General features: G+C 52.8%; 2 protein-coding genes across 7 annotated transcripts in view; one reads left to right on the top strand and one right to left on the bottom strand.

Moving 5' to 3' along the window:
- PRKAG2 (protein kinase AMP-activated non-catalytic subunit gamma 2) overlaps window positions 1-7,755 on the bottom strand; it is a 277,375-nt gene extending 269,620 nt beyond the window's left edge. For 2 of the 6 annotated variants that reach the window (XM_060156312.1, XM_060156313.1), the window contains exon 1: window positions 7,106-7,742. In XM_060156312.1, the coding sequence (XP_060012295.1) occupies window positions 7,106-7,219 (114 nt within the window). In that variant the 5' untranslated portion in view covers window positions 7,220-7,742. Of the gene's footprint in view, window positions 1-7,105 lie in introns of all 6 variants that reach the window. The other 4 variants (XM_060156316.1, XM_060156315.1, XM_060156314.1 and 1 more) reach the window with 4 other exon arrangements.
- A 334-nt stretch (window positions 7,756-8,089) lies between these two features.
- The window catches only part of GALNTL5 (polypeptide N-acetylgalactosaminyltransferase like 5), a 128,589-nt gene continuing 122,505 nt past the window's right edge, over window positions 8,090-14,173 (top strand). Inside the window, exons 1-2 of the mRNA XM_060155882.1 lie at window positions 8,090-9,235; window positions 12,876-12,951. The gene's annotated coding sequence lies outside the window, so the exon portion shown is untranslated. The remainder of the gene's footprint in view (window positions 9,236-12,875; window positions 12,952-14,173) is intronic.

The raw sequence follows: 14,173 nt of genomic DNA, 5'->3' as shown, positions 1-14,173 counted from the left end.
AATAATGATCCCGAATGTAAATGGTCGCATTTATCATTAGGCCACTATGCAGTATTCAGAGCCTGGTTTACACAAGGATCCTGGACCCTCCACAGACAGGTCCTGAGGGAGAGTGGGCACAGGGCAGCAGAGGCTAGACTTGAATAAAGTGTCACCCAACCACGAAACGGGGAACGTACTTGTTCTCAGCTGGGCCACCTGTAAAGTGGGGACAAGAGGATGAGACGGAATCCAGCCTGCATGTACGCCCAAAGTCACTGGACGTGATTCTGCGAATCCACGTGTTTTGAATGTGCTCTGCTTAGATCACTACGTGAGCTGGTCCACGTTGGTCTGTGCATGGTCTGCAGGTAGAGTCTTCAAGGAAGGGGACCCCTGAATCTGTTCTCTGCCTGCCCATCCCCCCCACAGCCCAGCACTGGACTGTGTTTAACTGGCATTCAGCCAGTGTGCAATGCCCACGCTGCAGGAAGCCCACGCACTGTCAGCCGTGCTCTGCGAGCTGCAGAGAGGCATCCAGGCCTCATTTATAAACCCCGGAGCCACAGGAGAGTTCTGGGGGGCTCTACCACTGAGTACCTTGACTCCTGAAGGTCCCAGTATCATACTCTGGGCCCTTCTGCAGATTTCTCCTGTAGATATTCAAATGCCACATCAACTTAGACACCTTTTACTAAGTTATAGGTTCCTATTTTCGATTTAACATTTATTGAGGGTTAATATTATTCGAAAGAGCTATAGGAAAAACAGTTCTGCACCTTTGCAAAACTCTTGAAGATACATACATATATAAAATCTTTGTTTTTTCGTAGAAGGATTCACACAATCACTTCTTTTAAGAATTTAGCACAAGAGGGCTTTCCTGGTGGCGCAGTGGTTGGGAATCCGCCTGCCAGTGCAGGGGAGATGGGTTCGAGCCCTGGTCTGGGAAGATGCTATACGCTGCGCAGCAACTAAGAACCTGTGCTCAGGGCACCCAAGATGCACCAAACCACTGAAGGGCTAAGTCCAGAAACACTGCAGTGAGGCCTAACAGGCTGCTTCATATTGGGTTACTCAGGCTGGGGGCCTATCTGGACATTCATCTTTATTTGGGAGCCAGAAATATTCCACCTTTGTTTAACAGCAGCCAAGGATCTCTCTTCTCAATGACAGCTGAAAAAGTGCAGATGATAGACAGATGGATAGATGGACAGACACACGGATACTTAGATGGGTGGATGGACAGATTGATGGAATAACTCACCGGGGCAGAAGAACGGATCAGTGTTACGCTGAGGAAGTTGGAAATCAATTGTTTTTTAAACCCCTGTAGGCATAGGAGTCACCTGAAGAACTTACCAGAAACAAAGAACCACAGATCCCACTCCCCAGAGACTCTGATTCAGCAGCTCTGGGCTGAGACCTAGGATTTTACATTTTAAACAAACACCGGGTGGTTCTGCTTAAGCTGGTCCACGAACTGCACTTTAAAAAACACTGCCCTGTGCCATGCGGCTGCTTCCCACTAGCTATCTACCGCCTGGAGGGGTGGGATAGGGAGGGTGGGAGGGAGGGAGACGCAAGAGGGAAGAAATATGGGAACATATGTATATGTACAACTGATTCACTGTTATAAAGCAGAAACTAACACACCATTGTAAAGCAATTATACTCCAATAAAGATGTAAAAAAAAAAAAAAGCCAGACACAAAAGAAAAAAAAAAAAACACACTACCCTAAACCCTAACCCAACAAATCTTGCTCAAGGTGGTACAAACTGACCAAGGTCAAGGCCAAGGTCAAAACTGACACCCCCACTGTGCCGCCCGGCATCCCCTTTCTCTTCACCGAGGCTTCAGTCCAGGGTGTTTCGATGGTGTATTGGGCAGTGAGCACTGCTGTCACTGGGTCCTCCAGTCCCTGGGGGCAGAAAGGCAGCTCTCATCCCCACCCACATCCGAGCGATGGCCCCTCCCCCCATGCACTGCCCTAGCAGAGCGGATCTGATTGGATGGAGGCTACTGGTCACCGGCCCATCGCCAAGGTGAAGGGCGCTGGGCCTCCAGCAGCGTGAGGCCTCCCTCCGGAGACACCACAAGCAAAGGCATCCCTAGTGGCAGGCCCAAGCCAAGCTGTGTCTCCACAACCTTCTGGGACCGGCCAGCTGCCCCTAGCTCTATTTTTAGGTTGTCTCCAGGGACGGTGAAGGATTTCTGGAGCACCTCTCCCAAGAGGCCTGGGGACTTGTGCGTTCTGCCAGCAGTAAATATCGGGTCACGACCTCAGATCGAGTCTGACCCCCTCCAGCTGCCTCTGTCCCCACGGGCTCCTGTGCGGGTCCTTCTCTCCAAAGCCCTCCCTGCCCCCTTGGTCTCCTGCTCTGTCACTGGCTTGTGAAGAGTTCCAGAGACCAACAATACAGTCAACAACCCAGCCAACAGTCATCAACTAAAATATGTCTAAGATACATGAATTTCAGCATTAATAGGGAAAATAAGTTTTCTCGGACAGAAAGGAGGAAAGAACATGCTTACTCCCAGCAACGGCTTCTCTGGCAAAGTGCTAGCAGATCGCCACACACAGCTAGACTTCTAATGAGGTATTTTCTAAAAGCATTCCCACCACCTTGATTATTATTCCCACTTTACAGTAAAGATGAAGGCTGAGGAAAGAGAACCCAGGCGAGGTGCCAACTCACCAGGACTCTGAACACTACGCCCATCTCACTACTTTTAAAGGCCCAGTGCAACCCCAAAGGAACCTGCACTCAGCCTTTCCTCTTCCTTTTCCTCCCCTCCCCTCCCCTCCCCTCCCCTCCCCTCCCTCCTCTCCCCTCCCCTCTCTCCTCTCCCCTCCCCTCTCTCCTCTCCCCTCCCCTCCCCTCCTCTCTCTCCTTCTCTTTCCCCTGACAAGATCCCAGATGGTTTCCCATAAAGGTGATCCAAGCTGAGATTAACATCAAGCAAGGTTACACCCTCCATTAGGCCCAAGGGCCATTCTCCCTACGATAGAATTCAATGAATAAATTACCTTAGTTAGTAACTCCGGGTCTCCACTACCCGCTGTCACCCAAGTCCCTAGTGTATCCCCTAAAATCGATTCCTCTTTTCTGGTGTCTCATAGCACAGCAGGCGCTATTGGTAGAAAGGCAGCGTGAAGATGGTTAAAGACAATCAGAGCCTAGGATGAAGGTTTGCAACGACTTCCCCCAACATCCTTGGTCATGGTTCTGTTTATGCACCAGCTATGGGGGTGGAGACAGAGTCCAATCGTGTCCAAAAAGGACACAATCCAATTCAGTAAAAAGACAAGCTGCTTGGACACTGGAGGTCCCAGGAGGCCTCACCACTGTGAGTGGCACTGGAGGCCACCGAATGAGCCCACCCACGGGACCGCCAGGCCAGTGTCCTCCAGGAGTCACTCTCTAGAATCCCGACTGTCCTGGCGCATGCTGCCACCAGGCTGGCGAGTTCTCACAAAGCATTGTTTTCATCACCTTTAATTGCTTCTTATTAAATCACCCCCCCCCCCCGCCCAAAACAGTGAGACAACAACTTAGATTCAGTCGTTTATCCCAGGGAGCAGGGCAAGTGAGGCAGGGAAGTCAGAACAACCGGAAAGGGTGCATTATTGATGATCGGACCACCACTGTGGGCAACGGGGGCTGGGCCCTGCTGCGACCCTCTGAGACATCCTACAGAGCCCATGTCAGAACCATCAACCCCAGGGACAGGGAGGCTGGGGAACAGTCCCACCTGCATCCCTCCCTGCCTGAGGGTTGCCCCTTAGGGCATCATCCCAATCCCAGCACTTCCATCCCAGCCTGTACTCAGGCTGAACAAACTGCCCCTAGTCAGGAGGGTTCCTTCAGGAGCAAGAAAGACACAGTGAGGAACTGTGGTGTGGAGCGGAGCTGTCCAGCAAGGCTGTGGAGAACGCTGGGTGGGCTACGGGCACACGGGGCAGGGCACCAACAGCGTCTACTGCAGCTTCTCAGTGGCTTCAGGGGACATCCTCATCCCCGGGCCTACCTTCCAGGGAGGGCTGCCAGAGAAGACACAGGACGCCAGTTAAACTGGGATTTCAGATAATGATGGGTATTTTTTAGTATAAGTTTATCCCAAATGGTGCCTGGCACATTCATATACTAAGAAGTTGTTCATTGTTTAAAATTCTAATTTAACTGGGCATTTAGTTTTGTTTTGTTTTGTTTTCGGTACGCGGGCCTCTCACTGTTGTGGCCTCTCCCGTTGCGGAGCACAGGCTCCGGACGCGCAGGCTCAGCGGCCGTGGCTCACGGGCCCAGCCGCTCCACGGCACGTGGGATCTTCCCAGACCGGGGCACGAACCCGTGTCCCCTGCATCGGCAGGTGGACTCTCAACCACTGCGCCACCAGGGAAGCCCGCATTTAGTATTTTTATTTGCTAAATCATGCAATCCAACCTCAAGGCTCTCCTTGATCTGGCCTTGATGTATTTCTGATTCTCGAACGCTTTCTTCCATGAAAAGGGGCTCTTCCCTGGAGTTGGAAGCAGTCCTCCAACTCCCCGACTCCATGGGGGTGCTCAAGCTGGTTCCCTGGCAGGGGTAACCCCTGCCATGTCTCTGTCCTGCCTACCACCTCTGGGTCTAATGTCTCTCTGAACATGTCTATGTACTGCCACCTCTCCCTTCTCTCCCCTCTGAAAGCAGGTACTGCCTGCACTGCTCACCTTGTGCCCTTGGGTCATCTGCTAACATCTGTCTGAATGCTGTATTTTCCCAGCTAGAGTGTAACTCTCACCCAGCCCAGCACAAGGATCAACAGGTAATTACTAGTTGGTTAGTGAGAAGACCCCCTCGGTCCCCACCCCCCGCAAACGCAAGCCCTGTGAGAGTGGAGACAGAGCCCCTCTCGTTCCCCCCTGGATCTCACCATCAAGCAGCACAGCACACGTGTCGTGGAGTAACTGAGTGAACAGAACCTTCTGTAAGGGCCGCATCACGCCAAGAACGTTGTCTAAATCAACCAAAGACATCACCAGCAGCAGGAGGGCTGGTCGGAGTACTCTGACTATATCGTGGCTTTTCCGCTTTCACAGCCTGGCCGCGCGCTCCCTTTCCGGGTTCTGGATTCCGTCCTACACCACCTCTGGAGAGCACCCCACACAAACTCCTATTTGAGACCGGCCTCACCAAACGCAAATACGATATGGCCTGGGCACTGGGCAATGTCATTTCCTTTTCTCTCTCTTTTAAATTAGGTGCTCTGATGTAGATGTAATAGACATGCATTCATATAACACTTCGTATTAGTAAGAGCTTTCTCCCGGGTTATTTTATTTCAACATCCCTGAAAGGTAGGCAAAGCAGAATTATTATCTGTTTGACAAATGGGAGAAGCTGAGTGGTTAAATGGCTCAGCCAAGCGACGACTGCCGAGGGAGGTCAGGAGTACCTGTGTCTAACTTTTTTTTTTTTTTTTTTGCGGTACGCGGGCCTCTCACTGTTGTGGCCTCTCCCACTGCGGAGCACAGGCTCCGGACGCGCAGGCTCAGCGGCCATGGCTCACGGGCCCAGCCGCTCCGCAGCATGTGGGATCCTCCCGGACCGGGGCACGAACCCGCGTCCCCTGCATCGGCAGGCGGACTCTCAACCACTGCGCCACCAGGGAAACCCGTGTCTAACTTTTTATTTACAAACATGGCTTAAAATGTCTCACATTAGCAATATAAACAGGAATATCTCATTTTCATATAGAATGTTTACTCAAAGGAATGCTTATTCCTGCATATTTGGGTCATCCCCCTGGTGGTCACACAGCAGGCAGGGGTCCAGTCACCTGCTCCCTGAGCTTTCCCCTGCCAGGGAGGGCTGGCCACCCTTCGCCACTTGGGGCTGCTCCCTAAAGTATCCATCAGATGTCTGGGGCTCCCAGGGCTCCCTACCCTTCCTGGCCAATGTGTGCACACAGGCCTGGAAAGGAGGAACTGCGGTCAACGAACACAGGAGTGAAGTGCCTAAGGAGGTTCGCAGCAGAAAGTGCGTGACCAGCTGCCCTCCCCCAAGCCCCATGCTGCTGTCAGGAAGGATTAGCTTTAAGGAGGTGTCTTTAACAAGTGTCATCGGAGACAGCCCTGGAGAGTGGGACTCACCGCGCACCCCCAACCTGTGCCCAAGACCCTCATCCGTGATCAAAATTGCATTTTCCATGGAGCCCTCGTGTGTGTGTGTGTGTGTGCGTGTGCGTGTGCGTGTGCGTGTGCGTGTGCGTGTGTGTGTGTGTACATTTACTTGGTTGGTGAAGGTTGGGAGGTGTGACCCAGTTGGGGGTTTCCTTCCGGTGCAGGTAAGGGCTGCGCCGCACGTCCCCCCACGGGGAGGCTAGGGAAGGCTTTGGGGGCCACGGGCTACCTAGGCAGGCAAAGCGCAGGGTGGGCGCACGACCCCGCCCGCCGCTCCCTCCAGCTGGACAAAGTCAAGCAGCAGACCGATCGATGTCGCCAAAGTCCGGGCCGGCTGCCGGCGTGGCCAGGGCTGAAGTTCGCGAGGGCCCTGCACGCCTTAGGCAGTCCCGAGCCCCCAAGGGCCTGAAAGGTGCTCCCAGGGTCAGGCAAAGGGGCCGGCTGCAGAGGAGTCTCCAGCCCCCGGCCCAGAGTCACCCGAGGGAAACTGGGGAGCAGGGAGTGTCCATTTGAGAGCGCAGCTACACAGCCAACGCCCCCCTCCCCCGCTGTCCCCACCCACTGCCCCTCCCCTCAGTCTCAGGCTGCGGCGCGCGGCTCCACCTCTCCGGAGCGCAGTCCGCACTGTCCTTTTTCAACAAAACAACGCTACGCACCGCCCCTCCGCCCCCGCCCCAGCGCCCGCACCCGGCGGGATCCCGTGCTGCGCACAGCCCGCCCCGCAGCTCCCGCCCCCGCCGCAGACGGTCGCCGAGCCCCGTTCGCACGCGGGTGGGAAGAGAGATGGAGCCCGGGCACAGCGGCCCAGCTCGGCCCTGCGCCTCCACCCTTCCCCAAGCCGCCCGAAGTGACAGGAGGGGCACGCACGGCGCGCGCGGGGCGTCCCGCGTTAACCGCTTCCGCGCCGGGTCGGAGCGACGCGAGGGTGGGGGGCCGGGGACGGCGGGGTGGGACTCACCGGAATGTGCACTCGCAGCGAACGCCGCTTCTGGCTGCTGTTCTTCTTGCCGCTGCTCCCGCCGGGGCTGGAAACATCCTTCTTCTTCTTGGTGTCCATGGCCGCGCTTCCCATAACTTTAACCAGAAGTTAATTCCGGGTGACTCGTTCCTGGAATTCGGTCCTCTCCTTCCCAGTCCGGCCCCAGCCGTCGGCCGCGAGCCGCACGCGCTGTTTACTGTCCTTGCACCCTGAAGACACCGCGTGGGGACTTCCGCGGGGAGGGAAGGTGGAGCTGGGGTGGCGGTCGGCGGGAGCGCCGAGTTCACGTGTCCTCTTCCTCCTACGGGCTCTTCGGATGCGAAATCAAAGCCAAAGGCTGTTCTGGTTCTGGTCTCTCGCCGGGCTACGCGTGGCAGAGGTCTCCCGCTGGGTGACAAAGTTTTCTTCCTTTTGCAAAGCGAAGCAACATTTTCCACCCTCTCGGCTCCTCCCACAGATTCCCAGAGGTAATCAGAAAGGCAGGTGCAATTAAACACGGCAATTTAGGAAGCAGCCCTCCTATGCCTATGCCTAAGTGGAAAATCTGGCGAGAGCCAGACAGTTTGTATGTTTATATGACCCTCCACCGGAGAATAAACCAGCCCGCAGCCTGCAACTAGGTCCGTCCTCCTTTCTGGGCGAGAGGGAGGGAGGGAGGAGGGGAAGAGGAGGTGCAAGCGCTAACACTCTTCGCAACTGGGCTGAAGCTCGACTGCGAGCACGAGTTCTGGCGGCCGCCCTGCCGGCCGGAGGGCGTGCGGGAGCCCCACGGGGAGCGGAGGGCAGGCGCCCGTTCCGTGCCGCCGCCTCGCCGCGGCCCGGGGGCCCGAGGGGTCAACGAAGGGCCGGGCCTGGCACCGACGCAGGCTCGCGGGGCGGTGGACGGCGGCGTGCCTCGAACAGGAAGTGCGCGGCGTGCGGCGCGCCCTCCCGCTCCGCCCGCCGACCCCCGCCGCCCCCTGCGGCCGCGGCGGCGCGGGACTCGCTCCGAGATGATTCCTGACTCATGTCGTCCCCCAGTGTCTGTTTATGCCTCACGTCCTGAAACACGCACACGCGCCCTGTGCCCCGCAGACCCGGCCGCGGCGGAAGCGCGGGTTTCTGTGGGATGCGCGCTGACCCGCACGTGCTTCTCGGAAAACCGCGGCGCGGGGCCCTCCCCCCCGGCGTGCGGACCTGAATGCGCAATGAGAGCGGGCGGAGTGCGGGTTTTCACCCCCACCCCGCCGTACCCCACCCCACCCGGCTTTGCTTAGGTTCACCAGGGGATCGGCGGTAAGTGTCGGGCGCGGAGTCAGCAACCCAGCGCCGCCGTGAACGCGGGGTTCCTAAGACTGCGGAAGAAAAGGTGGAGGAGAGGGCGGTAAACCCCGCGCGAGTCCCCCAAGTGCTGCCACGGTCTCAGACACCGCGTTGCCCGTCTGGCACCGCCCGTAGCCAAGGGCCGGTGGGGCGTTCTCCCGGGTGGCGGTGCGCCCCCCCACCCGCCGAGGTGGGCCCCAGGATGGCGCGACCCTCACCCCCCAGCCCCCTGCCTGCCTGGCTGGGAGTAAGGTGAGTGCTCGGTCGGGAGTCGCCTCCGCTCCTGCTCTAGGTTCTGAGGATAGAGTGGCCCCCAAAGTCACTCGAACAACCTGAATGCTGACGTCAGCGCTGCTGCTCCCCGGAATCGGTGGGGCGGGGAGGCCACCCGAGAAAGAACGGGACACAGGTCGCTTTGGGAACGCCCTGGGGTCTGTGAGGAGGTGGCCTTCACTCCTGTCCAGGTGCGGAGATATGCACAGTTCACTCCTGGGGAGAAGGGTGAGCCCGCTTTCAGGGCCGCCCCTTAGGCGGTGCCCCCCACCCAGCCAGGAGGAGCCCTGGTTCAGCCATCTTCCCTGTTTCCCTCTCCCGTCTGAGTTCCTGCGGTCTGGGTGGTGCCGCGGTTTAGAGGGGTGGGTTTCTGGTGGGTTTGCCTTCCTCCTCCTCCCGGCTCTCCAGCCCAGAATGGAGCCAGACTGAAGACCCTCCTGGTCCCGGAGTAGTGCTTTCTGGACAGAAGGTCGCAGTGCTCTGGAGGGGACCGCACCTGGCTTCAAAAACCCAGTGGCCATCCCTGCCCCACAGGTGTGGCATTTCTTGCTTTGACCTTTTTCTAACTGGCTGCCTGCAGGAGGATTTCAGGAGACTCAGGGAGACTGACTGCATTATTTCACTAAATGCTAGAAACACTGGTTAGAAGGAGAAAAGGGTGGACCTTCAGCCTATGTGACGTGGTATAAAGCCCACCCTTACTCATTCAAAATGACTCCCCAACTGTCATTTAAATTTCATCTCTTCAGTTTGATGTTTTAATCCCTATCACAATGATTACTTGCCAAGGCATCCAAATCACTCCATTTGCTGAGAACGGGTTTGAAAAGGAGAGATGGAGAACCAGGAGGGCAAGTCCGGGAGCCACTGGGAGGCCCCTCCTGGGACGGATTCAGAATGAGGAAGCCACTGTTGTTTCGCACACTGAACGCTTTGCCTGAGGCCTGTCATGGTTGAAGGGCCTCGTCTAGCGATTGTTAGAATACGTACTTTTGTCAGTTGATTTGAGTAAATATGCCTGATCATTCATTAATAAGATTCATTTGTTTTCTGAGTTTGTTTCGTTGGAGTGCAGACTTTACTGCCTGGGAATCTTAAATCAAAACATTTTACCATATTGCCTGCATTTCAAGAGCCCTCTCCTTTTTTGGGGATCCATATCTTAATTTTTTTTTTTTAATTTGTGTGTTTCTTATAGATGGGGTCAGAAGAAGTTTACCAGCCATTTTTTTCCTTCTGAAAAAATATTAATACATTGATCATATATCTTCCAAGCAGTGAAGTCTTAGAATAGAGGGGGCACATTGCGTTGGGATGCCCTCCGAAACCCCTTCTCTCCTTCACCTGGCTGCAGAGTTATTTTTTTTTTAATATTTACTTATCTATTTATTTGGCTGCGCTGGATCTTAGTTGCAGCACGCGGGATCTTTTAGTTGCAGCATGCAAGCTCTTAGTTGCGGCCTGCAGGATCTTGTTCCCTGACCTGGGATCGAACCCGGGCCCCCTGCATTGGAAACGTGGAGTCTTAACCGCTGGACCACCAGGGAAGTCCCTGCACAGTTAGCGAGTAGCTAAATGTGGCATGCCCAAGCCACAGCATCTCTGTAATGACCCCTGACGTCTACTGTTTCTGAATGCCCTGACCTATGACTCCCTTTGCAAAACTAATGCAATCAAATATATGCTGAACAAAATAGAAAAATTTTGAATAAAGACAGCGTTGCTGAATTTGCCTTTTGCCTCAGGCTCCAATATTGCTCAGCTTAGCACTGTGACCAATCCCGTCTTTATGTAACATTATGATTTTTGGGGGGGTATAAAATGAAGTTTATAGATATAATTTTTTCCCCCCAAATCAAGCAGAGGCTCTTAGTGGTCACCAAATATCTATATGATTGTTTACATTTTCCAGTGCCCTGGCAGTTAGGATAGGAATATGTAATTAATGCTGGCCAATGAAATGCGAGTAGCATTAGTAGTAGTATTTCTGGGTCAAGCAGTGAAGAGTTAGCATGTCTTCCCCATTTCCCTTTTCCCCTCCCACCATGATCTTGGAGACCACATGATCTTGGAGGTCACGTGTTTCAGGTGGCGCCCAGTAAGATGGAGGAGGGCAACTCAACTTGAATTGGACTTGATTGAATTGGGTTAAAGCCACTGAGATTTTGATATTTATTTGTTATCACAACATAGCCTTGCCTATACAAAATATTGCATTGAAATATTATTTATCTTCATGACTGATTTGGGGGCAACTCCTTAACTTTCACACCCAGGGCAAGGGCCTCATTTTGCCTCACCCTAGTGTGGCCCTGTCCTTCTGATTGATGGAAGGATGAGAAGTAGGGTTTAGCCAGGACCGTGGGCTGTCAGGGAACTAGCTTCCACCTTCCAAGAGAATGAGTTCAGTCCTCTCCCGGCACTGCCGCTGATCTGCGGTGTGGCTGTGAGCAATTTTGCCATCTGTAAGAGGAGTGGGATGGCATTTAGAAGAGTTCTAAGGCCTCTTTAATGGGGACATGTGTTTTGTCCCGATTGTATCTTGTACCTCTTTGTGTAATTTTACTGCTCTAGGAATCCCTTTTTTAATTGAACCTTTCAAAAGTATCATTTCACGATGAACTGAGCATTTAAAACAAACAAGCAAACAAAAGACCCCTGGTCCTTCCCTGCAGATGGTTTAAGACAGAGGTTCTCAGGGGAAAGGGGTGTTTTGAAGATGTGTGCATTTGGGGCATCATTTGTCTAGGCTCCTCATAGAGTTACCGATATAGGGCACCTACTAGGTGCCATTGCTGGGGTGTTTCAATACATCTGTGGGAGAGGATGTTATTAACCCTGTTTTATACCACGCATGTGTTGGTGTAATTGCTATACCACCACTAACACCCCAGACTAACATCCCCTGGACATTGGATGTACCTACCAGGGCTCCTGGTCATCACACTGGTATACTGTGATGATGCCAGCTCTTCCGCAGCCAGGGCAGCACTTCATTCAGAGAAGACCATTTAAAATGCTGCACTGAGGACCTACAATCTAGTAGAGAAGTGAAATACACAGAGTACAACAGTCAACATAAATGAAACCCTGGATTAAGAATTTACAGGATGAATTTCACTTAGCCTAGTTTTCTAGATTAACTGGTCCCTACCCACCCACCCCCTTTTTTTTTTTCCCATTTTGTCTATTAATATCCCATATAAATGAAAATGACTCTGGAAACCATGAGTCATCTTAGTAGAGCATTGACAACTTAGAAAGTCTTAGAATTTGTGCTGCGCTCATAGATTTAAAGTCTGCCCTGTACACTTGGAATGTTACGGTTAGAAGGAATCTTGGCGAACAAGGGTCTGTAGAGAGACATCTGTGTTTGGTGAATTCCTGTATTCAGTGGTGATATGTTCCACTGTCAGGAAGAAGAAAGGAATTAACTTTTTGATTACCTATTACATACCAGACGTTATATTAGGTAGTTCATATTAATTATCTTACCTAATTTCTATTAAAATCCCCTAAGAAAACTCTCCTAGGCATTTTACAGATGAGGGAAACTGAGACTAGCTGTCAGAGTGCTTTGTAATCCATTTAACTTCTGTCCATTGATTTTAATTTGTTGTGTCCTCTGGAATGACATTTAAAAAATGTGGCCCCTCCTTTTGAAAAGCTTTGCACAAGGCTGACAGCATTATTGAGGAACCTCTGTCAGGGTGACCTTGGACAAATGATTGAACATCTTAGCTGCCTTGGTCTCTGTGCCTGTGACATAGAGTTGAGGGGAAAACAGTGGTCTATGTAGTCAGGACACCAGCGACTCAATTCTGTGCAAAAAAGCAACTCTTGGGACAAGGAAACCATGAGGCTTGGACTCGACTCTGTAAACGCTCTGATAGCTCGTGGGCTATCAAGCGAAGAGGTTGTTATCTAATCATGAAAACCAGACTGAGGGTCACATTCCGGTTTTTATCTCCCTTTAAACTTGGCCACTGATTGTGTAACCTTGTGACAGCTTGTGCTCCCTGGTGCAAATGGAACCATGAATACCCATCCATGGGGAGAAGTGGAGGCAGGTGCTCCGGACCAGCACCTCTCCTGACAGCCCTTTCCTGGGTCCCTTTTGATTTTCTGGGTGGTGGGGGGACCCACGCAAGCCACTTCTCTCTCTGTGTTCCAGATTGCTCTTCACCCATAACACCAGTTGACCATGAGGCAGTCCCGCTCATGGAATCTAAGAAGTACTTTGGATTAAGGTAAAGGTAAACTCTTGTGGCAATACTCTCCCAAGGGCAGACTTGTCATTTCCATCTTTTCTCTGGAGAGTAGCCTGCTGTCTTGAGCAGCTCTGTGTCTGCACACACACCCAGCAGTTCTAAAGAATGACAGGTTCAGCAAGCAGGGTCTGTGTGGCCACCCAGCACTGGGCAGGGGGAGGGGTCGGTTTGCTAAATAAAAGGATAGGTAATCCCAGCCATTATGCTCCCTTCCTTGACTGAGGGTAATCAACACATAAACAGCATTAGTTGGGAGGAAAGTCCTTGCTTCCATCAATGGCTGCTCTACATAACCTCCCATCCGGGTAATGGGTTTGGGCTCCCTGGGCTGCAGGATTTGACTAGAGGTCTGTGTCTGTCGGTTCTCAACTTAGTTCTGAGCAGACAGATGAACTCTGGGAAATTTGGAATACGTACCACTGTTATCTGACGATGGCTCATGACTGACTTCCTGACCTCTCACCCGTCTATTTCAGACGTGATTAAATATTGCACATTAATTGTAGTAATTTCCCAACGAATAAAATTACTTTGGTTGTTAGACTGGGCCCAAAGTTCATATATTGCAGTTCAAACTGAACGTGAACTTGTATGGGAGGGCGCTTACCAGCACCGTCGTTACCATCCCTCTGTGTGACTTGCAGCTGATGTCCGGACGTGGCCTTGAGAATGCCAGTTACAGAGACTTCCCTGACGGTCCAGTGATTAAGACTCCACGCTTCCACTGCAGGGGGCATGGGTTCGATCCCTGGTCAGGGAACTAAGATCCCGCATGCTGTGTGGTGTGGCCAAAGGAAAAAAAAAGTGCTGAAAGGTATACTTAAAAAAAAAAGAATGCCAGTTACAGCATTTCAACAAGATTCCAGAAAAAATATATTTACAGTTCCTAGGGATTGGCCACGTTTGGGGAGCAGAGCACCAGGTCATGTCCTGGATTTGTAGGTGTGTACAGACTTGGATCTGCTGACCTCTGAGCCCCATTGAACATGCACAGTTGTCATCCCGGCTCTCAGAGTGTCCCTCCCACGAGGGCCCAGCCACACCCAGAGTTAAACCCATGCTCGACCTTGCTAACCTCTGTTCCTGTCCTTGTACCTTAGCACTTTATACTGTAATTGATAAGTGCCCATTTGGTGCACAGACAGAGCCCACAAGAGGCTCCGTTCAAGGGCTCTGGACGGACAGGCAGTAGGCTCTCAAG

Source organism: Lagenorhynchus albirostris, chromosome 8, assembly GCF_949774975.1.
Source record: "Lagenorhynchus albirostris chromosome 8, mLagAlb1.1, whole genome shotgun sequence".
NCBI lineage: Eukaryota > Metazoa > Chordata > Mammalia > Artiodactyla > Delphinidae > Lagenorhynchus > Lagenorhynchus albirostris.
The sequence above is the reverse complement of the archived record's forward strand: the minus strand, read 5'-3'. Positions and strand labels throughout refer to the sequence as shown.